At 39.6% G+C, this 26,954-nt stretch overlaps 1 protein-coding gene across 1 annotated transcript in view; it reads right to left on the minus strand.

Moving 5' to 3' along the window:
• Nucleotides 1-22,061, minus strand: part of DNAJC3 (DnaJ (Hsp40) homolog, subfamily C, member 3) — a 111,357-nt gene extending 89,296 nt beyond the window's left edge. The window contains exon 1 of the mRNA XM_011975431.1: nt 21,586-22,061. Coding sequence (XP_011830821.1) covers nt 21,586-21,667 — 82 coding nt within the window. The 5' untranslated portion in view covers nt 21,668-22,061. The remainder of the gene's footprint in view (nt 1-21,585) is intronic.
• Nucleotides 22,062-26,954: the final 4,893 nt, after the last annotated feature.

The following is a 26,954-nucleotide window of genomic DNA, read 5'->3' on the forward strand; positions in this document are numbered from 1 at the left end:
CACATGACTTATATTAACAGGCTAGATAGGTCAAGTACAGAAAAAGCAGGAGTCCAGGATACCCAAAGCAACTTACTGAGCAACTACCTGCCATTTTAGTCACCAAAAGCACTAAACTCCCTATTTCATCTAATACAGCAAAAAGCTGATTGGAATTCACTTTACCTTGCTCTTTCTCCTTCTAAACACAGTAGCTTTCTCAGCCTTTTATATTCCTGCTCTGTAGTTTCTCCATAGTGTCTTAGTAGGATGGCACAAAAGTTATTTAATCCCTTGGTTGCCTGTTGGACCCCTTGGTATAAGGAATGGAAAGAAAGGAAGAGAGATTTTAGGGCTCAGAACATACCCTCCCAAAATATGACTGCAGGAGACCAGAATATGCCATCCCAAAACATACTTCCTTGGCATATTATTTGAAGCCGGTTATTCTGAGAAACTTATAGACATAAAAACAGTTCTGAACACTTATTTTGTGAAAATAATGTATATATAAAGAAAATTTTCATAAGTAAAAGTGTCTGGTAGGTGAGCTCAGTGATGCAGACCTGTAATCCCAGCTATTCAGGTGGCTGAAGTGGGAGGATTGCTTGAGCCCAGGAGTTTGAGACTGGCCCAGACAATACAGTGAGACCCCATATCTTATATAAACAATAAAAGTAGGCCAGTTGCAATGGCTCACATCTATTATCCCAGCACTTTAGGAGGCCAACACAGGAAGATCACTTAAGGCCAGGAGTTCAAGACCAGTCTGGACAAGAAAAACACCATCTCTACAAAAAAATTTTAAAAATGAGCCAGGTGTGGTGGTACACACCTGTAGTCCCAACTACTCAGGAGGCTGAAGCAGGAGAATCACTTGAGGCCAGGTGCTACAATTATGCCACTGCACTCCAGCCAGGGCAACAGAGCATGATCCTGTCTCAAAAAAAAATTCTTTAAAAGAAAAAGAAAAAAAACTTTATGAGGAGAACTGTAATACAAACAGAATTAAGAAGCTACTACGTGCTGGAAACTTCTGTATCTTCATTTCACTAAATCATCAAAACAACCCCAGGAAGTAAACGTCTTTCATAGTTTTAAAACTGAGGCTCAAGGAAGTTAACCATTCTGCCCAAGGACTCACAACTGTCAAAACAAGATCCACTTCCAAAGACCAGTTTTCTTTTCAGCACAGTGAACAATCCTTTTCCCCATGTAAACCAGCCTAACCTTTCCACAGTTACTAGGCTTTTCATGCTTCACTCACTCAACCCATCATTTTACATAACATTTTAGCTACAATCGTTTCCAACCTCACAGGATTAACCGGAAATCTAAAGGGAGCCAAGAACACATGTAAAAAACACCTTGAACTGCTATGTCAAGCCATGTCATGCTCTCACCCCAGAGGGTGAGTTACTCTGCAAACTAAATTTCTCTTGCCTTCTAGGATAAAAAGAGTATCCAGCATTTCTTCTTTTCAGAATAAAACTGAGATCTTTATTACATTACAATTTTACCCAACATAATTTCCATTTAATTATATGATAATATCACTTCCTCTACAAAAATTTCCATGGCACACTCTAATCATTCAGAGAGAATGAATTATTTTTCTGTTGGTGCGCTTTGGTCACATTTCCATTACAGAACTTGCCACAGTGTAAGAGCTGGTGGTATAGACCCTTCTTTCCCCATAAGAGGCATTGTGCCTCCTCACTGAGATGTTCCCAGCTCTCATCTTACCTTCTTCCAAATCCAGCCTCTATGCTGCTGCCAGGGCAATCCTTCAAAATGCACTTATACTAAAAATTCTGCAGAATTTTCACATCATTGGCTAGATTAAAACTAAATCCCTTCAGATATAAAGGCAAACAACACCTTTCAGAGTCAGGTCTCATGACGCGGGTACAGCCTTATCATCCATCATTCCTCCAGCTCTTACTTCATACTCCTATAAAAAACTAAACCTGTTATACTTCTCTGAACATACCACGTTCTCATGCTTCATCCCTTTGCATTTGCTATTACATAAAATGGTCTTCCACACTTGCCCACCAAAGAAATTCCTACTTATCCATCAAGACTCTGCCCTCATGTCTTGAAACCACTCCCATGGAGAAGTGCACAACAGGCATTTAGTATGATTCTCAGCTACACTGTGGCCCGGAGACAGACAACACCATGCATCTGCACTGAGAGTCACGAGTCCCAGAACAAGGGTGTGACAGGGACACATCAGGCAGCCCCCTAACATGCAGCAGAGACCTCAACCACACCTATCAGGACTAGTGCCTATGCTCATCATTGGAGTATTCGTGGGCAAGCTAGGTGGTCCAGCTCTACCCAGCTATCTCGCCCTGACCCACTGCTAAGCAGAAGCTCAGGGGACGAGGGAATTCCACTGTTTAGCTGATCACCTGAAACAACACAGTGAATCTCAAGTGTAAACAAAGATCAGGTACACATCTGTCTGCTTTTGCTGCTGTTGGCTCATACCAGTAAGTACCACCTACAGGCCTGTAGGTTGAATTGCACAACAAATATAAAACCTGCCAACAAAAATACACAAGGGTATAAAAGCAAAGCAAAAGACTCTACCTAGAGCATACTCTATAGGCACAAGGCAGGCTGGGGGAGAGAGAAAAAAAAATTCCATCTAAATGAAGTAAATTCAAACAACAACAAGTATCAACTTCTCTAGATGAGAAAGAATCAGCATTAAGAATTTGGGTACCACGAAAAATCTGAATGTTGTGACACCACCAAAAAGACTGCACTGGCTTTCTGGCAATGGACTATAACCAAAATGAAAATTCAGAAATGAGAGAAAAGAATTCAAAGTGGGAATTGTAAAGAAGCTCAATGAGATCCAAGAGAAGGTTGAAAACCAACACAAAAATAACCAAAAAAGCAATCTAGGAAATGAAGGAAGAGATAGATGTCTTAAAAAAAAAAAAAACTTCTGGAAGTGAAAAATTCATTTAAGGAATTTCAAAAAAACAGTCAAAACAGTCCAAAACTTAACAATAAACTGGAACAACAAGAGGAAAAAATTTCAGAGCTTGAAGGTTGGTCTTTTAAATTACCCAGTCAGACAAAAAAAAGAATTTGTTTTAAAATTTCAAAAGAATTTTAAAAATCAGACAAAGCCTTTGAGAAATACGGGATTAAGTAAAACAACCAAACCTACAACTTACAGGCATTCTGAAGGAGAAGAAGAAAAAGTAAGAAATTTTAAAAAACATATTTGAGGAAATAAAACAGGAAAAATCCCCTAATATTGCTAAAAATGTAGACAACCAGATATAAGGAATTCACAGGGCACCTGGAAGATACCATACAAGACGAACATAACCAAGGAATATAGTCATCAGACTATCAGCAAATCTTAAAAGCAGTTAGACAGAAGTGTCAAATCATTTACAAAGGGAATCCCATCAGATTAAGAGTGAAATTCTCAGCAGAAACCTTACATGCCAGAAGAGTCTGGGGCCACGTTTTAGACTCTGAAAACAAACAAACAAAAACTCTAACCAAGAATTTTATATCCCGCCAAACTAAGCTTCATAAATGAAAGAGAAACAAAGTCTTTTACAGACAAGCAAACTCTAAAGGAATTCATCACCACTAGACTAGACCTATAAGAAAAGCACAAAAGAGTTCTAAATGTGGAAACAAAAGGATATTTGCCATGATAAAAGCACATGTAAATACAAAGTTCACAGATCCTATAAAGCTATTACACAATTGTGACTCCAAGGCAACTAGCTAACAACACTAAGACAGGAACAAACTTTCACATATCAATATTAACCTTGCAGGTAAATGGCCTAAATGCTCCACCTAACAGATGCGGCGGCAAACTGGATAAAAAAAGACACAACCATCTGCGGCCTACATGAGCCTTGCCTAATGGCTAAAGACACCTATAGACTCAAAGGGGTGACAAAAGATGTATCACACAAATGGGGGAAAAAGCAAGCTGAAGCAAACATTCTTATATCAGATAAAACAGACTTTAAACCAACAACAATTTAAAATAAAATTTTAAAAAGGCAAAGAAGGCCTTCCACAATGGTAAGTGATAGCATCTCCAAAAGTTAAAAATACCAAATGCATGAAAGTACTCCCGTGACTGGTTAATAGGGTGGTAGTTCACTAGTCCATCGAGATGTCTTATTTAAGGGAAATGTGTGGGCGATCTTAGTTTCAAGGCCCTAAGGTAAGAACTAGATGCCAAGTATAGTTTCAGTATAGTCACCCCCAAGTGTTAAGGGCTCAGAGCGAGGACAGTAACACGCCCAAGAGGGATGATGATTTCTCGGAGGCTGGTCGATTAAGAGACCAAAGCTTGGTAGGGGATACCCATGTTGGCAAGGTTAATCTTGACTGAAATGCACTATGTCAGTGAATGAAGGTATGCACTACGTAATATCAAGGGTTTCCAATAGTGGTCGATATTCGTGGATCAAGTTTTATCATGTGAGTATAATGTCTGAATGTGTGATAGTTCATTAGGGGATTGTTAGTACATGCTTATATACATGTGGAATTGATCTTTAATATAAGGTTATGTGTGTATGTACTATGTACAATCAAGCATTTATAGCATTATGTATTATTCATGGGGATTAACAGTAATGCACAAAGTATACAGGAGTACTAATGTATTAGTATTGGCAGTCAATACTGACATATTAGTTAAAATGTGTGCCGAAAAGAATACAGAGAATAGTTTAATTACAACTTCAGCTTTGGGTGTTGATGGTGAAGTGGGAATGCTTTTTCTCCGAGTTGTCCTGGAGAGAGACTCTCCATTTCTAGTTTACAAGACCAGAGTATTGAGTTACATACTACAAGGGCAGTTTCATTTAAGTAGCTTATATTAAATTAGGGCAGTGAGTGGTATAAGGGCAAGGATAATGGGGAATTACATAATAGATGCTGTCTGTCCAATGGTAACAAAAGGATGTTCGACTGGCTATCCTCTGATTCATGTGAGTGTAAGCAGGTCGGCCACTAAAATTCAGAACAGGCATTGACTTAATGGGCAGAATATTATGCTTTGTTGTTTGAATGTATGTAGTACAAGAATAACTGCTAGAATGAGAATAGAGAATAGAAGGGTCAGTACACCTCCTAGTTTGTTAGGGATGGATCGTTAGATTGTGTATGCAAACAAAAAGTATCATTCTGGCTTAATGCGGGGTAGGATACTGAGAGGGTTGGCTAAAGTGTAATTGTCTGGATCTCTCGGGAGGTCAGGTGAAAATAATACTAGAGTTATTAGAAGGAAGAGGAGAAAAATTAGACCTAGGATATCTTTGGTTGTATAGTAAGGGTGGAAGGTGATTTTGTTGGAATCTGATGAAATTTCTGAAGGGTTATTGGATCCTGTTTCATGCAAGAATAAAAGGTGGAGAATTGCTATGGCTATAATGATGAAGGGTAGGATAAAATGGAAGGTGAAAAGTCGTGTAAGGGTGGCTTTATCAACTGACAACCCACCTCAGATTCATTGAACAAGGTCCATTCCAATATACGGAATGGCTGATAACAGATTTGGAATTACTGTAGCGCCTCAGAATAATATTTGGCCTCATGGGAGTACGTAGCCTATAAACGCTGTTGCTACAGTTGTGCGTAGGAGGATAATACCAATAGTTCAGGTTTCTAGGAGCATGAATGACCTGTAATATAAACCTCGGCCAATGTGCAGGAAGAGGTAAATGAAGAATATTGAAGCGCCGTTAGCGCGAAAATAGTGGACTATTCTGCCATGGTTTACATCTCGGTTGATATGGGCAACCGAGAAAGCAGTTAAGGTGTCCGGTGTGTAGTGTATGGCCAGAAATAATCCTGTGATGGTCTGGAGAATTAAGCAGGCGCCAAGAAGTGTGCCGAAATTTCATCACGTAGAGATGTTGGATGGTGTGGGGAGATCAATAAACAATTAATTTATAATTCTAATTAGTGGGTGTATTTTACATAAATTGATCATTAGTGTTCTTACAGTTGAAGTACAACGATGATTTTTCATATCATTAGTCATGGTTACAAGCCATGTGGGAATGACATATGCTTTATTCTTATTAGGTATTATTTTGGTTATAGGATTTGTAGGTTTGTCTTCAAAACTTTCTCCTATTTATGGAAGTCGGGTTAATTACTAGTGGTGCTGTGGGTTGTGGTATTGTGTTGAATTACGGTGGGGCTTTTATAGGGTTAACAGTCTTTTTAATTTATTTAGGTGGGATGATGGTTGTTTTTGGTTATACTGCAGCGACAGCTACTGAGGAATACCCTGAGACATAAGGATCAAGTATTGATATTTGATGAACTTTATTATTAGAGTTATTAATATAATTGGTGTTGATTTGATGAATGGTTGAATATGATGGGGTGGTGATTACAATTAATTTTAGTAGTGTAGGAAGTTGAATAATTTTTGAGGGTGAGGGGCCAGGGTTGATTCATGAGGATTCTGTGGGTGCAGGTGCTTTACATAATTATGGGTATTGATTGGTGGTGGTTGCTGGTTGAGCACTGTTTGTTGGTGATTATGTTGTAATTGAAATTACTTGGGGTAATAGATTAGATTTAAGAGTAGAGTTAGAAAGGAGGGGATAAAAAGGAACAGAAATAAAATTTAATTAGGCCTTTTTGAGTGGATATGGTAATGGAGGCTGTAATGTGAGTCTGTGAAATTATCTTTGGTATGGACTTTTCTAATCAAACTAGGTCTAGTAGAAGTGAAGCCAGATTTTGGCTTGTAAGTAGGCTTGAGCGAGGGGTTGTACGACGGACTGTGGTTGAGTAAAATCCTAGTATATTGGAGAAGTTGAATGTCTGTAATGGATATTTTAGCTTAAGATTATTAGTTATAAGACTGAGCTCCACTCCTAGCAAAATCCCTAGGGTAGTTACACTTAGGGCTGTAAGTGTAACTTACAGGCAAGACAACCAAAAAACTTGAGGCAAGACAACCAAAAAAAGGAAACCACAGGTCAATATCCCTGATGAAAATAGAAGTAAACATATGCGACAAAATACTAGCAAACTAAATCCAACAGCACACACACACACACACACACACACAGAGGTGGTATTGTTGTTTGGGGGGAAGAGGTAGGGATAACACTAATGGTGATGAGAAATCGAGTGAAGATACTGCCTATTATCAGGTATTTAATTGAATTAGTTAGGAAGGGATTACTTTCGTTATTAATAATTAGAATCGTGAAGTGGGGTTGCCCTATTAGAGCGAAGAAAATAATTCTGATACTACAGACAGCTGCTAAGGAGGTGGCAATAAGAGTAATAGAAAGGGCTCACATGTTGATATATGACATGTTTGCAGTTTCGATAACAAGGTATTCAGAGTAAAAGCCTGTTAGGAAAGGCGTACCTGTAAGTGCTAAGCTGCCAATAATAAGGGAGGAAGAGGTAAGGGGTAAGGTCTTAAATGTCCTCCTCTTTTTTAAATATCTTGTTCATCGGTGAGGTTGTGGATGATGGATCCTGAACACATAAATAATATAGCTTTAAAAAAGGTATGGGTGCAGATGTGTAGGAATGCTAGGTGTGGTTGATTAATGCCAATTGTGAATATTATAAGGTCCAGTTGAGGTGGAGAGTGTTATCATTTTTTTGATATCATGTTGTGTTAGAACACAGATTGCTGTAAATAAGATGGTAATAGCCCCTAAACATAGTGTAAAGGTTTGGATTAATACACTATTTTCTATTAGGGGGCAGAAGCAGATGAGCAGAAAAACTCCTGCTACAACTACAGTGCTAGAGCGGAGTAGGGCTGAGACTGGGGTTGGGCCCTGGGGCTATTATTATTTATATAATAATAAAAGGTTCAATACAACAAGGAGATTTAACTATGCTAAATATATACACACTCAACCCTGGAACACCAAGATTCATAAAACTACTCCTACTAGACCTAAGAAAACAGATCAACAGCCACACAATAATAAAGAGACTTCAACCCCCCACTGACAACACAAGACAGACTATCAAGGCAGAAAGTGAACAACGAAACTCCAGACTTAGACTAAACTCTAAACCAAACGGACCTAGTAGACATTTACAGAACACTCTATCCAACAATCGCAAAATATACATTTTTCTCATCTGTGTGTGGAACACTCTTAAAATCAACCATATGCTTGGCCATGAAAAGTTTCAATAAACTCAAAAAAAGTCAAAATCATATCAGGTATTTTCTTCAACCACAATGGAATAAAATTAGAATTCGATACCAAAAGGAACTCTGAAAACAACACAAGTACATGAAAACTAAACCACCTGAATTACTTTTGAGCGAGCAATGAAATTAAAGCAGAAATCAAAATAATTTTTGAAACAAATGAAAACAGAAACATAGCATACCAAAACCTCTGGGATACAACAAAAGCTGTGCTAAGAAGCAAGTTTACAGCATTAAATGCCTACATCAAAAAGACAGAAAGATCTCAAATGAACAACCACACACCACACCTCAAGGAACCAGAAAAATAAGAATAACACAAACCCAAAACTAGCTGGGAGAAAAGAAATAAAAAGATCAGAAATGATCTAAATGAGATGGTGACCAAAAAATAAAAATAAAAAAAAAAAAAGATTAAAAACATCAACAAAACAAAAACTTCTTTGAAAGGATAAACAAAATTGATAGACCACTAGCTAGACTCACCAAGAAAAAAAGAGAAGATTCAAATAAGCACAACCAGAAATGAGAAAGATGACAACTGATACCACGGAAATACAAAAGATCATCAGACACTACTATGAATATCTTTAAGCAAACTAGAAAACTTACAGGAAATGGATAAATTCCCAGAAACATACAGCCTCCCAAGATTTAACCAAGAAGAAATAGAAATCCTGAATAGACCAATAATGAGCAATAAAATCAAATTAGTCCTAACAAAATCTTCCAGGAAAAACAAAAAAACAAAAAGTCCAGGGCATATTGACAGCCAAATTTTACCAGTCATACAAAGAAGAGCTGGTTACCAATCTTACTGAAAGTATTCCAAAAAAAAAAAAAATCAAGGAGGAAGGATTCCTCCCTAACTCATTCTATGAAACCAGTATCAACCTGATACCAAAATGAGGCAAGACAACCGAAAAAAGGAAACCACAGACCAATATCCTTGATGAAAATAGAAGTAAACATATGCAACAAAATACTAGCAAACTAAATCCAACAGCACACACACACACACACACACACACACAAACCCATCATAATCAAGTGAGCTTTGTCTCTGGGATGCAAGCATGGTTCAAAATATGCAAACATATGTGGTCTACCACATAAACACAATTAAAAACAAAACTCAAATGATCATCTTAATAGATACAGAAAGGGTGAGCACAGTGGCTCACACCTGTAATCCTAGCACTTTGGGAGGCTGAGGCGGGAGGATCACTTGACGCCAGGAGTTCAAGACCACCCCAGCCAACATGGCAAAACCCCGTCTCTACAAAAAATTAGTCAGGCATGGTGGTGCATGCCTGTAACCCTAGCTACTCAGGAGGCTGAGGCACAAGAATCACCTGAAGTGGGAGGTGTAGGTTGCAGTGAGCCGAGATAGAGCCACTGCACTCCAGCCTGGGGGAGAGTGTAAGACTGCCTCAAAAAAAAAAAAAAAAAAAAAACTGTAGAAAAAGCAGTCTATGAAATCCAACACCCCTGTATAAAAATTCCTCAAGAAACTAGACATTGAAGAAGCATACCTGAAAATAATAAGGTATGCTGAAAAAAAGCCATCTATAACAAACCCACAGCCAACACCATACTAAACAGGCAGCAGCTGAAGGCATTTCCCTTGAAAACTGGAACAAGACAAGGATGCCCATTCTCACCACTCCTATTTGCCACAGTACTGGAAGTCTTAACCAGAGCAATCAGGCAAGAGAAAGAAATAAGAGGCATCTAAATAGGAAGTCAAATACCTTTCTTCAGTGATTATATGATTCTACATCTAAAAAACCCTAAAGACTCCACCAAAAGGCTTCTGGAACTGATAAGAAACTTCAGTAAAGTTTCAGCATACAAAATTAATGTACAAGCAGCAGTAACATTTATATATACTGACAATATTCAAGCTGAGAACCAAATCAGTAACACAATCCTATTTTTAATAGCCACACACAAAAAGTAACATACCTAGGAATACAGCTAACCAAGGAGGTGAAACATCGCTAAAGGGAGAACTATTAAACATTGCTCAAAGTAGTCATACATAACACAAGCAAATGGGAAAACATTCCATGCTCATGGGTTGGAAGAATCAATATCATTAAAATGGCCATACTGCCCAAAGCAATCTACAGATTCAACACTATTCCTACCAAACTACCAATGTCATTTTTCACAGAATTAAAAATATTCTAAAATTCATATAAAACCAAAAAAGAACCTAAACAGCCAAAGCAATCCTTAGCAAAAAGAACTAAGCTGGAGGCATCACATTACTCAACTTCACACTATAAGGCTACAATAACCAAGACAGTATGCTTTGGGTGGTATGTGGATTGCTTTAGGTAGTATTGTCATTTTAATGATATTATATTCTCCAAATCCATGAGCAAAATTGATAGACTGTTAACTAGATTAACTAGGCATAGAGGAAACATACCTCAACATAATAAAGGCCACATATGACAGACCCACAGCCAATATACTGAATGGGGAAAAGCTGAAAGCATTCACCCTAAGAACTGGAACAGGACAATGATGTTCACTCTTACTATTCCAATTCAACATAGTACTGGAAGTCCTGGCTAAAGTTATTAGGCAAGAAAAAGAAATAAAAGACACTCAAATGGGAGAAGAGAAGGTCAAATTATGTCTCTTCACAAATATTATTTTTTTACCTAGAAAACCCTCAAGATTCTACTAAACGACTCCAAGACCTGATAAACAACTTCAGTAAAGTCTCAGTATACGAAACCATGGTATAAAAATCTGTAGCATTTCTATACACCAACGACATTGAGCCGAAAACCACATCAAGAATTCAATCCCATTTACGATAGCCATAAGCAAAAAAAAAAAAATACCTAGGAATACATTGACCAAGGAGGTGAACAATCTCCATGAGAACTACAAAACACTTAAGAAACAAATCATATATGGCATAAACAGAAAAACATCCCATGCTCATGAATTTAGAGACTATCATTAAAATAACCATACTGCCCATAGTAATCTGTAGATTCAACACAATTCCTATCAAATCACCAACGTCATTTTTCAGAGAATTAGGAAAAACAATTCTAAAGTTCATACAGCACCAAAAAACAGCATGAATAGCCAAAGTAATCCTAACCAAAAAGAACAAATCCAGAGGCATCATATTACTTGACTTCAAATTATACTACAAAGCTGTAGTAACTAAAATGGCATGGTACTGGTACAAAAATAGGCACATAGAACAATGGACTACAATAGAGAACCCAGAAATAAAACCACATACCTACATCCAACTGATTGATCTTTGACAAAGCTGACAAAAATAAACAACAGGGAAATGACACCCTAATTCAATAAATGGTGCTGGGAAAATTGGCTAGCCATATGCAGGAGAAACTGGATCTCTATCTCCCAGCATATACAAAAACTACCTCAAGACAGATTAAACATTCTGGACATTGGCCTAGGCAAACAATTTATGATGAAGACCCCAAACACAAATGCAACAAAACCAAAAATAAACAAATGGGACTTAACTAAAAAGCTTCTGCACATCAAAAGATTATCAACGGGGCAAAGAGACAAACTACAGAATGAGAGAAAACATTTGCAAATTATGTCTCTGACAAAGGACTAATATCCAGAATCTACAAGACACTCAAACAACTCAACAAGAAGAAAACAAATAACCCCATTAAAAAGTGGGCAAAGGGCCAGGAGCGGTGGCTCATGCTTGTAATCCCAGCACTTTGGGAGGCCAAGGCGGCCGTTCACGAGGTCGGGAGATCGAGACCATCCTGGCTAGCACAGTGAAACCCTGTCTCAACTAAAAATACAAAAAATTAGCCAGGCATAGTAGTGGGCGCCTGTAGACCCAGCTGCTCGGGAGGCTGAGGCAAGAGAATAGTGTGAACCTGGGAGGCAGAGCTTGTAGTGAGCCGAGATCACACCACTGCACTCCAGCCTGGGTGACAGAGCAAGACTCTGTCTCAAAAAAAAGTGGGCAAAGGACATTAAGAGACATTTCTCAAAAGAAGACATACAAGCAGCCAACAAACATGAAAAAATGTTCAACATCGCTAATTATCAGAGAACTGCAAATTAAAACCACAATGAAACATCAGTCATCTTACACCAGTCTGAGTGGTTATTACTAAAAAGTTCAAAAAAAAATAATAGATGTTGGTACGGAGGTGAAGAAATTGTAACACTTATATACGGGTGGCAGCAATGTAAATTAGTTCAACCACTATGGAAAACAATATGGAGATTTCTAAAAAAAAAAACAAAAACAAAAACAAAACAGAACTACCATTTGACCCAACAATCCCACTACTGGGTATCTCCCCAAAGGAAACCAAATCCTTAAAGAAAAGGCACCTGCACTCATATGTTTATCACAGCACTATTCACAATGGCAAAGTCATGGAATCAATCTAAGTGTCCATCGACGATTGACTGGATAAAGAAAATGTGGCATATGGGCAACATGGAATACTACGTAACCATAAAAAAGAAAATGATGTCCTTTGCAGCAACATGGATGGAACTGGAGGCCATCAGTCTAAGTGAAATAACTCAGAAACAGAAAATGAAATACCATGTGTTCACAATTACAAGTGGGATCTAAACAATGGGTACACATGGACATAAAGATGTAAATAAGTTGCTAGGGATTCCAAAAGAGAAGATGGAAGAGAGTGAGGGTTAAAAAATTACCCACTGGGTACAATGTTCATTACTAGGGTAACAGGTACACTAGAAGCCCACACCCCATGTAGTCCATTCTCACATTGCTATAAAGAAATACCTGAAACTGGATAATTTATAAAGGAAAGTTTAATTGGCTCACAGTTCTGCAGGCTGTATGGGAACCATGGCTGGGGAGGCCTCAGGACACTCACAATCACAGAGGAAGGAGAAGCAGGCACCTCTTCGCATGTCAGAGCAGGAGGAAGAGAGACAGAGGGAAAGTGCTAGATACTTTTAAACAACCAGATATCATGAGAACTCTATTATGAGAAGAGCAATAGGGAGATAGAGCTAAACCATTAGAAACTACCCCCACGATCCAAATACCTACCACCAGGCCCCACCTCCAACATTAGGGATTACAATTCAACATAAGAGTAGGGTGGGGCACAGATCCAGACCATATCATTCTGCCCCAGCCCCTCCAAAATCTCATGTTCTCACATTGCAGAATATAATGATCCCTTCTCAACAGCCCTCAAAGTCTTAACTCATTCCAGCATTAACTCAAAAGTCCAAAGTCTCATCTGGGACAAGCCAAGTCTCTTCCACTTGTGAGCCTATAAAATCAAAAACAAGTTAATTACATCCAAGATACAATGGGACTATAGGCATTGGGTAAACAGTCCCTTTCCAAAAGGGTAAAACCAGCCAAAAGAAAAAGGTTACGGGCCCCATGCACGTGCTAAAACCCAGCAGGGCAGTTATTAAATCTTAAAGCTCAAAAATAATCTCCTTTGACTCCATGTCTCACATCCAGGGCATACTGCAACAAGGGGTGAGCTCCCAAGGCCTTGGGCAGTGCCACTATTGTGACTTTGCAGGGCTCAGCCTGCGCAGCTGCTGTCAAGGGCTGGTGTTGAGTGGCTGCAGCTTTTCCAGGTGCATGGTGCAAGCTGTTGGTGGATCTACCATTCTGGGGTCTGAAAGATGGTGGTCATTCTCACAGCTCCACTAGGCAATGCCCCAGTGGAGACTCTGTGTGGGGGTTCCAACCCCACATTGCCCCTCTGCAATGCCCTAGTAGAGATTTTTCCATGAGGGCTCTGCTCCTGCAGCAGCCTTCTGCCTGAACATTTAGGCTTTTCCATACATCTGAAATCTAGGCTGAGGCTTCAAAGCCTCAACTCTTGCATTCAGCACCTGCAGGCTTAACACCATGTGGAATCTGCCAAGGGTTTGGGCTGGCACCCTCTGAAGGCCTGAACTGTATCTGGGCCCCTTTCAGCCATGGCTGGAGCTGGAGTAGCTAGGATGCAGGCAGCAGTGTCCTAAGGCTGCGCAGGGTGGCAGGGTCCTGCGAATCACCCAGGAAACCTAGGTCTCTGGGCCTATGACAAGGGAGCTGACTTAAAGGTTGCTGAGATGCCTTGGGGCCCTTTTTCCCATTGTCTTGGCTATCAGCACTTGGCTCCTCTTTACTTAAGCAAATTTATGCAGTCTGCTTGAATTACTCCCCTGAAAATGGGTTTTTCTTTTCTACCACATGGTCAGGTTGAAAATTTTCCAACCCTTATGGTCTGTTTCCCTTTTAAATATAAGTTCCAATTTTACATCATTTCTTTGCTCATGAATATGAGCACTGGTTGCTAGAGGCAGTCAAGTCACATCTTGAACACTTTGCTGCTTAGAAATTTCTTCCACCAGATACCCTAAATCATCTCTCTCAAGTTCAAAGTTCCACAGATCCATAGACCAGGGGTACAATGCCACCCCACCAGTCTCTTTGCTAAAGCATAGCAAGAGTGGCCTTTACTCCAGTTCCCAATAAGTTACTCCTCTGCGGACATTCTGAGCCCTGCTCAGCCTGGACTTCACCATCTATATCACTATCAGCATTGTGGTCACAACCATTCAACAAGTCTCTAGTTGGTTTCAAACTTTCCCTCCTCTTCCTGTCTTCTTCTGAGTCCTCCAAACTGTCCCAATCTCTGCCCATTAGCCCATTCCAAAGTTGCTTCCTTCTACATTTTCAGGTATCTTTATAGCAATGCCCCACTCCCAGTACCACCAATTTTCTGTATTAGTCCATTCTCACACTGCTATGAAGAAATACCTGGAACTGGGTAATTTTTTTTTTTTTTTTTTTTTGAGATGGAGTTTCGTTCTGTCACCTAGGCTTGAGTGTAGTGGCGCAATCTCGGCTCACTGCATCCTCCGCCTCCTGGGTTTAAGCAATTATCTGCCTCAGCCTCCCGAGTAGCTGGGATTACAACTGCCCACCACCACATCTGGCTAATTTTTTTTTTTTTTTTTTTTTTTTTTAGTAGAGGTGGGGTTTCACCATTTTGGCCAGGCTGATCTTGAACTCCTGACCTCGTGATCCACCCGCCTCGGCCTTCAAAAGTGCTGGGATTACTGGTGTGGCCAGAACTGGGTAATTTAAAAACAAAAGAGGTTTAATTGGTTGACGGTTCTATAGGCTGTACATGAAACATGGCTGAGGAAGCCTCAGGAAACTTACAATCATGGCAGAAGGTAAAGGAGAAGTAGGCACATCTTTACATGGCCAGAGCCAGAGGAAGAGGCGGGAGGAGATACTACACACTTTTAAACAACCAGATCCTTTGAGAATTCTATCACAATAACAGCTCCGGGGGATGGTGCTAAACCATTAGAAACCACCTCCATGATCCAATCACTTCCCACCAGGCCCCAGATCCAACACTGGGGATTACAACTGAACATGAGATTTGGGTGGGGCACAGGTCTAAACCATATCACTCCACCATTACACAATTTACCCATGTAACCTGCACATGTATATCTTGAATCTAAAATAAAGTTTAAAAAAAAAGATTCTGCCCTCAAATGCTGACTCCTCTGTGAAACCATCCCTCACACAGTATTGTTTTGAGAGAGGGGAAAAAAGCTCCTTCAATCTTCCTGTTATATTTTGCATTTCCACACTCACAGGTACATGACTTCACTTTGCAATGTCACTGTCTCTATACATTGCTTTTCACAATTTGCCTGCTTCTTGGAGTCCCAACCCCACAAAACTCATCAAAAGCAAGTATGAGAGGAGGAACTGTCTTTTCTTCTTTGTATCACCTAATTCAGTATCCCACACATAGTGCGTATGCAGTATTTGTTGAGTGAATTTAACTATTTGCCTTTTCATTTAAATGTATTATAATTCATCAGAATAAAATCTAAAATACATAACAATTATCAAATCAAACATATGATCAATGATTCATAAAGACACATATCTGAAAAATCAAATTATTTGCAAATTATTGGCTGTTTTTGCAATCAACTCTCTTTTGAGCCACAGGTAATTTTTATTCTTTTGCCGCATGGTCTGTAAACATTATTTTCAGAGAGGTAAGACAACCAAACATCATTTCATTTCCTAATCAGCATGAGACAATAGGTTTCTCCTTAGACAAGCAGTGATCCTAAGTTAGCAAAATAAGCAGCAAGGGCAGGGAAAAAGGTAGAGTAGTCAACTATGTCTTTCACTGAAATTAGTATTAGAATACCTTATATTTTGGAGAGCAGAAAATAAGGATTTTTTTTAACTTAAAGGTGGGGGGTTAAAGGTATGATGTGAGTTACAATGAAGACTGGAAGAACCAGACTAAAGGAGGCAAGAACTCATAGTCAAAGATACTAAAGTTCAAGCAAAGGTGGTGGCAGACCCAGACCAGACAGCAATCCCAGAGACAGAGATGGTTATTCAGGTTGGAGCACTTAGAATGTGAGGAATGAGGAAAGCCCTAAGATTCTTTTTTAAAAAAGAACAGAAGGTTAAGCCAAGACTCTAGCAAGGTGGGGGAGAGTCTAAAAGAAGTCTTGTAGCAGAAACACAGAAGACAGTGGAATCTAGCCAAGGAAAGATACAGCAGGAAGTTCAGCATCTACTATTGTTTGAACGTTCCCTCCAAAATTCAGATCGAAATCTTTTTATAAATTACTCAGTCTGTGGTATTTTGTTATAGCAGCGCAAAGATACAACTGTAGGAGCAACATTTTCAGAAGGTGACAGGAAATGGAATCCAGGGTGCAATTACACAGATTAGATTTATCTGGGAATAGAGACATTCAATGTATGTTATTTAATATGAGAAAAAGTAGCAGAATAGGTACAAATGTAGATAAGCTACTGAATTTTGAGGTAGAAAGAAGAACTTGCCTTGTGATGGCTTTCATTTTCTCAATAAAGACAAGGTCTAAAAGAATGAGGTAGAGGAGAGAGGAAAGCAGAGTTTAAATTAGAGGCGTAAGGAGGGAGGAAAATGTTTGAAATACTGATTTTCAAGAATAGACATAGTAAAGAATTGTAAGAGTGTTAGCAGTATTTAACGTGCATTTGCAACTGAGATTGTTTCTTTAAAATGAGACTAATCAGGGCCAGGCACACAGGCTCGCGCCTGTAATCTCAACACTTTGGGAGGCCAAGCCATAAGGATTGCTTGAGCCCAGGAGTTCAAGACCAGCCTGGGCAAACATAGAAGACCCTGTCCCTACCAAAACCTTAAAAAACTTAGTAGGGGATGTGGTCATGCACACCTGTGGTCCCAGCTATTCAGGAGGCTGAGGTGGGAGGACTGCTTGAGCCCAGGAGGTCAAGCCTACATTAAGCTAGGATCATGCCACTGCATTTCAGCCTGGGTGACAGGGCAAGATCCTGTCTCAAAAAAAAAATTGAAAATAAAAATAAAGATAAATGAGACTAATCAGCCAAGGTGTCTCCATTTTCCTCCATCTGTGTTTACCTATAAGGTATAAAAAGAGTTGGCCAAGTTGAATTCAACCAGTGTTGGGTTTTGGCAGGTAAGTAAAACAGAAGATTACAGGGGCCAGAAAATAAATGGGCATTTGCAGTGCATTAACTACAATAATGGACCACTCAGTCTAAAGTGAGAAAGGAGAAAAATAAGACATGAATACTTCACAAATGCATGTCTTAAACCCCAAGTGGTCTGTAAACTCAAGAGCAAAAGCCATGAGTTTTATGCTATGTATATATACCTTACCAAAGAGTAATATAGTTAGTAAAAGCCTTTGCTGACTGATTAAATGAATCTTCTCCATATTCCAGAGCTCCAAATGATACAAACTCATCAGATTTAATTTTTTTAAGTAGCTTTCTAAAGATATGGAAAGAAAAATAAATCTATGGTTGAAACATTTGAGTTCTGAAGAGCAGGTGAATGGGTTCCCATGATATTTCCATATAAACAAAGATTAACTGTAGGACATTAATCCAAAGAGACCACAGCAGTAGAAATTAAACTTAATAACAATTAATTAACTTCATATGGAAAAATAAAACCTAATTAATACAGCGAATTCCCTCCCAGAACAACTGCCCCTGCCCCACAGAATAAAAATCAATGCATTTCCAGACAGTCTCTCAGCAAATACTAACTAGTCAAGAGAGCTGGAACTTTGATACTACTGCTACCTATAGCCTTTCTTATTAATTTAAAATAATTCTAGAAAATATGTGACCACCTTTTATGATACTTAATTTATATAAATTACTTAAAGTCTCTCATTTTTGCTACTTTATTCTTTCCCTATTTAGATAATGTCAAGAAAATCCTAGAAAAGACAAAATATACCTCTAAAAGGTTATGTTCAAATAAAAATTATCACAATATTTTATACGTATAGATTTTCAACTATATATTTTTAACTATTCTTTTCCCTATGGTCAAAATACATGGTTTAATCAGCTCAGTGAAATAAAGAAAAATTGGATACAGATAGCATGTTAAGGAAGAAAAAGAGATAAAACTATTATAACAGAAAAAAGGTTTGGTTCCCAGGCTGTGTTGCTACTCAAAGTCACCAACAGGACAAACCATTAGCAAAGAAATGAAATAACTTATCTGTAATATGAGACTACTAAAGCAGACACTACCTAAGTTTTCTTTCTATTCCAAAAATTCGATTTCATCTAGTGCTTTTGACTTCACTCTTTCAAAGGCCTTTGAGAAGGGAGGGTGCTAAAAGACTCAAACTTTCAATTCATGATATATACTTTCTGTCTCTGGATGACAACAGAAAAATCTAGAAGAAAACAGACAAATATTTCAAAATCAGAAAAAACTAGGTCATCTCTTCTCCATCCTGTGCCACTCTTAGTTCCACATTCACTTCTCTCATAACCATTCTCCATTTCTTTTTTTAAAAGTGAATTGTATTGTGTATATTCGATGTTTACAACATAGTATGAGACACACATAGATAAAATGGTTACAATAGTGAAGCAGATTAACAAGAGTGAAGCAGATTAATATATCTATCATCTCACATAATTATTTTTTGTGTGACAAGAGCAGCTAAAATCTACCTATTTAACAAAAATCCTTAATACAACACAATTTTATTAAGCCTCAGGCCTAGCAGTAGCACCATTTGCCTCCCAGAGAACTATGAGATTAATGAATCCAGACAGAATTTATTTGGGAAAACAGGGGCTAACAGTTTGCTAATTCAAGACACAGTTCTTACCTTTATATCCCCATCACCAAATCCAGTGTCAAATACATAGCAGACACCTAATTTAACTCCTCTATATAATTTATTACACCAGTAACTCAAGTGTGGTCATCTGGCGTCTTTATAGAAAAGCACAATTTCAGGTACTATCAAGATCTAATGAATCAAGCTCTGTAAGTGGGGTACAGCACTCTGTTTTAAAACCCCTCCATGTGCGATTCTGATGCACACTCAAGTTTGAGAACCATTGTATTAAACCTCCCAGGAAATAACCTTCTTGTTAATCACAAAAAAGTGCTGGGTTTTTTTTCTCAGCTGCCATCACTTAAAAGTGCTTGGACTCACATGATGTTGTCAACTACTTCTGTCTCCAGCGTGCACACAAAATGAACTTTAGTAAAACCTTTGGAGCCTCAGTTCCCTGGTCTGTGAAGCAGGAATAATACCACACGCTTTCATAAATAAGAGATAGCTTACAGAAAGGCTCCTTCCTTTCCTTTCTTTTCTGTTACCTGTACCAAGTCCCCGCTACTTTACAACGACAATGGTCCTAAAGAAGACACTCTGGCACTCCTCTGAAAAATGTCACCAGTGCCTCCTACACAGAAAAGCTCTCTAATAAGGTTTTCTTATGGAAAATACCACAGGAGGGAAACGAAGAGTTAAAAGAGTCCTTACAGACTCATAAACAGAACAGCAATTCTAAAAAGATGGTTCACAAAGTAGTGGGAAAAGCAATCATTCAAAATTGTGCACTTTTGTAACTTAAAAAAAAAAAACCACCATTAAACAGAACATAGGCAACTTTCTCTTAAGTGTCCAAAATAAATCATAAATGATAACTGGAGATAAATAATAGAGATGAGGGGTGGGAGGTGCGGGGGCAGGAGGAATGAAGCTTTTGAAAATGCAAAAGAACTAGAATATATGACCCATATTAAAGTGGTACAATCCAATCCCCTTAGATTTCCTGGGGGCAGCCTCACTGTCAAATTCTTTGTCCCAATGTTGCCACACTATGTGTTCTGATTTGGGGTTCAAAAAATATGGTTAGCGGGGGAAGCAAAAGCAAAAGCCCACTGCTGTGGGTGAGACCTAAAAACTGGGGAGTACGACTTTAAAAAAAAAAAAGGTTGAGAACTTTCAGAAGAATTCACTATAAACAATTCCCAACTTTTAGTTCCTCGCTCCCTTTGAATGGAATACTCAAAGGTTTAATTTGACCTCCTTGACAACTAGCCCTTTTTACGGGGATGAAAATAGATCAGTGCACGTGATGTGTCATTACACTCGAATATTTCGCACAGTAACCGCGCCAGAAGCATTCGTTAAATCGGCACTATCAGCTTTAATTCTTACTCCTCCCCGCTGCCATCTAAGATAGGACAGTCCTCTATTTTCGCTATTCTGGAGTAGCCAACATTCCAGTCTGCAGGACTGAAGTGAAATTTAATCGCTCATATCTTTTTAAGGGAACCTTTTACAGCGAACTTGGAAAAGTAATGCCAGCTATACGTTGAATGGCACCATGCTGGGAGTTGTAAAACCACAAACTCAGTGCCTGGCCGTCCGGGAGGTGGAATTCCAACAGCGGCTCCTCATTGCACCAAACTAACAATTTCTCCACACGACAGTGCATCTTAATGGGGATGGTTACTCACTTTTTAAATAGTCAACACCGTCCACTCCAACTCTCAGCCAGACATGACACTTCTACCCCACCCAAGAACGCCAGGGCGAAGGAAGTCTTTTGGGCACCTTAGTGCCTCCTCCTAGCACCAATGACTGACAGTGTCCCCAGGCGCCCAGCGAGGGTCCCAAGCGAGGCCGGGACCCAAAGACTGCCCAAGTCTCCGCATCCCAGGACGTCCTGAAGTCGCAGCCCCGTGCCCCCGCTCCCCGCCACGGGGCGCACTCCGCTTCCTCCGACTCCTGCGGCCCCTTTCCTTAGTCCAAACCCGCTGTCCCGGCCCCGCGGCCCTCCGGTCCCCTCGACTCTTCCCCAGGCAAACCCGGAACCGGGCGCGGGCTCAGGCCCAAGCCAGGCCGCGGGCTCCCCCAGCGCTCACCCCACCTCCCGAGCCGCCCCGGGACACGCGCCCGGGCGCAGACGGGAAAGCGCGGGGGGCCTGGTCCGGGAGCCCACTTCCCGGCCGGGCCAGGGCAGGACTCACCTTCGTACTGCAGATCCACCAGGACTAGCAGGAAGGGGAACACCGAGCCCAGCCGGCTGGTCACGGAGCCGGGGGCCACCATGTCCGAGGGCTCGCCAAGTGAAGAGAAGGAAGAGTGTGTGGCCCACCAGCACGCGCCGGCGCTCTGGCAGCAGTTGCGCCCGCCCCGGTCGGCTCTCGCTCAGGCCTCAGCGGCTCTGGAGCCCAGCAGAGGAAGGCAGCGGTGGGCGGGGCCCGGGCGACGCTACGCCCCGGAGCGCCGCCGCCGTCCAATCGCCTTCTTTCTGGCGGCTTTCCTCCCGGGCTCGCCGGGGTCGTGGTCCGCGCTGATAGGCTGCGGAGGCCGCCGCCCCGCCCCGTCTCTGATAGGATAACGTGGAAGCACGAGACGAGGCTGCGTCTGCCGGTCGCAGAGCTGTCAGCAAGCTCCAAACCGCCGCGGCCGCTCGGAGGGAAGCCGACGGGGAGTCTGTGGCGGTCGCCGAGTCCGCATGCGCAGGCTGCAAAGGACCTTTTGAGCCGGTGCCGCCGCGCTAGGTTGGCGAGTGGGACAATTTGATCCTTCCGAGGTTCGCCAGCGTGATGTTAGGAGAGGAAAGCGCAGCCGCAGCGTCCGAATGGGAAGGCCAAACACGGTCCCGGGGCGTCTGGAATTGAGGTCTCAAGTGAGCCGGTAAACACCGCCTCCCGGTGAGAGTCCCGGAACAAATACTGTCTGAACTGAGCCGTAAGCAAGAAACGATCAGGAGAAGCTGGGCGTTCATTAGAGCGATCTGATGGTTAGACCATTTCAGGGACAACCAGAGACAAGTGCGTAATTGCTCTAAGGCAGGTAGGTAATTGGCCTGGAAACTTGGGCCCCGCCACCCCGACTTTCAGCAAACCAGCGTGCCCAGGAAAAACAGCGATTGTGGAAAACCCTGTGAAGAAGAGACCAGGAAGGCACTGTGGCTTAAGAGAGCGAGGCGTTCCTGAATGCAGCCAACGTCAACTGGTAAGCAAAAAACTGTGAGAACGGATCCTGCATCTTGCGCTTACCATAGGAAATTCAAGAGAGATACGAACCTGAGCAAGATGAGGTTGAAGTTACTCAATGCGGCATTAAGCCTGTTCACGGCCACTTCCTCCGGCGTCACCAACACACACACTGTACACCAGCAGTATTTTTACACGGGGTATGTGTGTTAAGTAATATCAAGTGCATACTTATTTCTTCACCTGTATTTGCTGCCTTGCTACCATAGAGAAACTCATGAATTATAAATAGCATAGTGAATTTGTGATTCCCTGAAGATATACTAACGAGGACTTTTTAAAAGGCGTCTATTCCGAAGAGAACTAATATGGAGGAAATGGTTTCGAGAAAGAAAAAAGAAAAAACGGAGTCCTTGATTAGTTTTGGGGAAGGCAAAATAATATAATGTGAAGAGTAAAGGATTCAGATCCAGGAAACCCCATAACTTTTATGTAAGTTATCTTCATCTGTAAAGTGGTTAGGATCCTGAAAGTCTCAAAGGTTTGTTTTGAGGTTTCATGAAGCAGATAAATGTTCTTGTAAATTGTAGAATGTTATACCAGTGTTACTCATTATTCTAACAACAGCGGAATAGTTAAGAGAGGCTCCTTCAGAAATTCCTTGGGATTTTTTTTTTTTTTTTTTGGCTTGTGTTTTTTTATATCACAAGGTAGTGTCTCTGAAAAATGGTAGATGATTTCAATGTCCACAAATATGCAGGTGAAGACATTCAATTGAGGTACTGTACCCAAGGCAGCCAGCAAGATGCTGAACATAGAAAATAACAACTATTTACACAAAATTGTAAACAAAATGCAATATATCTAGACTGTGAGTTATCACCAGTGTGCTGCCTATGACCCTGGTCTTAAGGAAAAAGTAGCAGAGCTGAAGAAGTTCTAAGGATGGAAATTAGAAATTATCAAGGAGATGATAGACTTCGTGTTATAGGAAGCAAAAGTAGCAGGGGTCTTCAATGGTTAGTGATTTTGAGATTAATTACATAACTATGAATTCTGTAATATTAGAACTAAGCTTTACGAAGCATTCCTTGAAAAAAAGATAATTTTATAACAAGGTAACAGTAGACAAAAAAATGTGCAAAACTAAAATTATGTGTATAATGCTTGGGAATGCTTCCTCCAATGTTCATCTAGTCATGGTTTTCACGAATCTCTCTTGCCAATAAAACCAAAGACCAAAGTAATCCAGTCATTGTAAGAAAAGTTACTGTAAATATGTTTGCATTTGTCAGAATTTATGGAGTCTTTTTGAAATTAAACATTAAATCTCTACTGTAATTCATACTATTTGTTAATTATAGTAGTAAAATATTTTTTAAATGGTAGCATATTTATGATATATCCAAAATTAAGAGTATTACACAATTTTTATTAGGTTGATCTATGTTTATTGACTAGGAAAAACAATGTTGGTAGAGAGGAGTGAACAGATCTAGAACATATTTCGGAGGTAAAGTGGATAAGATTTGCTTAGGAATTAACTATGAGGAGAAATAAATGTTCAGAAACAAGTAGAGCACTTATAAGCACCTTTTTGTGCCAAATTTAAAAAAATAAAGTCAGCATTAAGTTAATGCCACCATATACATCCTTCCACATTTATTTTTACAAACTTGTGCTTTTATTTCTAAGAAACAATTCTAGACTGGGCGCAGTGGCTCACACCTGTAATCCTAGCGCTTTGGGAAGCCAGGATGGGAGGATTATTTGAGGCCAGGAGTTCGCGACCAGCCTGAGCAACACAGCAAGATCCTGTCTCTGCAAAAAAATTTAAAACTAGCCAGGTGTGGTGGCTCATGCCTGTTGCCCTAACTACTCCGACTGAGGCAGAGGATTGCTTCAACCCAGGAATTTGAGGTTGCAGTGAGCTAAGATCACGTCACTGCACTCCAGACTGAGCAACAGAGTGAGACTTTATCAAAAAAAAAAAAAAAAAAGATTTTTAAAATTGAAATTGCTTATTCAAAGAATGTGTTTAAACTTTTAAGATGCATTGTCAGATTATTTTTCCCTAAAGAAGTAATTTCTATTACTATCAGCTGTTTATGTTCCTGCCTACTCACCATCACTAGATATAATTGATTTTCAGTTTTTGCCAATCTGAAGAATAAAATATGACCCTCATATGTCAAATGTATGGTTTATTTTCAAGAATTTTGGGATTCTGATCAAATTTTGGTACTTTCATAAAAATTTGGCCTTTAAATCTCATCTTGTCTTCTCTGCTTTCCACCCTCTTTTATGTTGTTTCTTGGCTTCTGGCCACATGACTACAATCTCCGCTTCTGTATTCACATCACCTTCTGTCATTTTTTACCTTCTTGCCTCCGTCTTATAAGGATCCTTGTAATTAATTATATTGTGCCCACTGAGATAATCCAGGATATTCTTCCTACTCAAGTTCCTCAATCACATCTGCAAAAACTGACTTTTGCTATAGAACAATGACAGGAGATTAGAATGTAGATATATTTGGAGGACCATTATTCAGCTTAACACAATACTTCCCCCTTCACCAGGTGGGGCTCATTTTCCCACCTTCCTTAAGTGTGGGCTGGACTTAGTGACTAAAACTTCCAAAGAACAGAGTGTGGAAAGGGAGGAGGAGAGTAACTTCATAGTACAGAAACCTGGAAACACTATCTTGGCCAGGTGGTCAAAGTTAATATCAAGTCATGTTGATAGCATATACTCCCAATATACTGTGATGAGAAGGGCAATTCACGTGTGTGGTATTCTGAACACCTATAATCCAATCTAGTCTAAACATGAAAAAAAAATCAAACTAAAATTAAAGGACATTCTATAAAACACCTGATCAGTATTCCTCAAAATTATCAATGTCATGGGAAACAAGGAAAGATTGAAATACTGTAACAGACCAGAGGAAACTAAGGAAACTTAACTGATGACTGAATGCAGTGTGCTGTATTAAACTGGATCCTGGAATAGAAAATAGACAGTAGTGGAAAAACTGATACATGAATAGTCTCAAGTTTAATAGTAATGTACCATTATTACTTTCTTAGTTTTGACAGATGTACCATGGTTATGCAAGATGCTAACAATAGGGAAAAATAAGTAAGGGGTATTTGGGACCTCCCTGTACTATCCTTATGCCCTTACTTGAAAATTATTTCAGCAATAGAAGTTTATTTAAAATATTGTGAAGGGCCTGAGTATTTTTAAATCAACTGTGGTGACTCTCTTTTGTGTATTTGTGTCCAAATGAGTTTTTCTGCATCAGATTTTATCTCCTCTCCTTGCAGAAGAAAGAGAATTAGCCCTTTACAGAGATAATAGTTGCCTAAGCCAGCTCTTTTCTCCTCTTTTTGATGTTCTTCTCTTTTTCTCTCACTTTGGAAATTGTAGGTTATTTGATTTTTTCAAATATCTGTTGTTACATATACATTCTAGTTATATTCTAGTCCAAACAATCTAGCAAAATAAAAAATGCTGTTCACTGTACTTTTTATTTTTAAAATGTGAGTTCATTTAAATAATAGCTTGTATTACTTATGAGCTAAAAGTTTTGAAGTATGATTTAAAGAGTCTTTAACATTACAATTCTGGACTACAAAGTGTAAAAATTGTATTTTAAAAGGTTCATGTACTGTTTCTGATAAACAGATGAATCTTTGATCACTGGAATGTGTTAATACTAATTTAAAGGCAGCTATATATTTTCTGATTTTATAAGAAATTAACCAATACAATATATTTTATATACAATGGGTAAACTCTTCAAAATTTAAGATTTCTTAATTTCTAAATTAAGTGACATAATGACATGTCTTTAAATAGGTTTGATCTTATAAAATTTTTGTAATAACACAAATATAAGGACTTATTATTTTCTAGATTCTCACATCTGAATCCAAACATGTAAATACAATTGTATTAAATATAAATGTTATAAACACAATAATTAAATGAGAGATAATCAAAATGGATTTTGAAAATAACATGAGGAAGACAGAGCAAGATAGCCAAATAGAAGCCTCCACCGATCTCCATCCCCACAGGAACACCAGCTTTGACAACTATTTACACAAAAAAAAGCACCTTCATAAGAACCAAAAGTCAGGCGAGCAATCACAGTACCTGGTTTTAACTGCATATTGCTGACAGAGGCGTTGAAGAGAGTAGGAGAGACAGTCTTGAATTACCAACATCACCCCTCCCCTATCCCCTGGCAGTGACTGTGTGGCACTGAGAGAGAATTTGTACATTTGTGCAAGAGGAAAGGACAGTAATTATCGGCCTTTGCATTGGAATTTAGTGCTGGGAGCATTTAGATCAACTTTAGCCAGAGGGTAATCGTCCATTCC

The sequence above is a fragment of the Mandrillus leucophaeus genome, unplaced genomic scaffold (assembly GCF_000951045.1).
Source record: "Mandrillus leucophaeus isolate KB7577 unplaced genomic scaffold, Mleu.le_1.0 Scaffold1559, whole genome shotgun sequence".
Classification (NCBI taxonomy): domain Eukaryota; kingdom Metazoa; phylum Chordata; class Mammalia; order Primates; family Cercopithecidae; genus Mandrillus; species Mandrillus leucophaeus.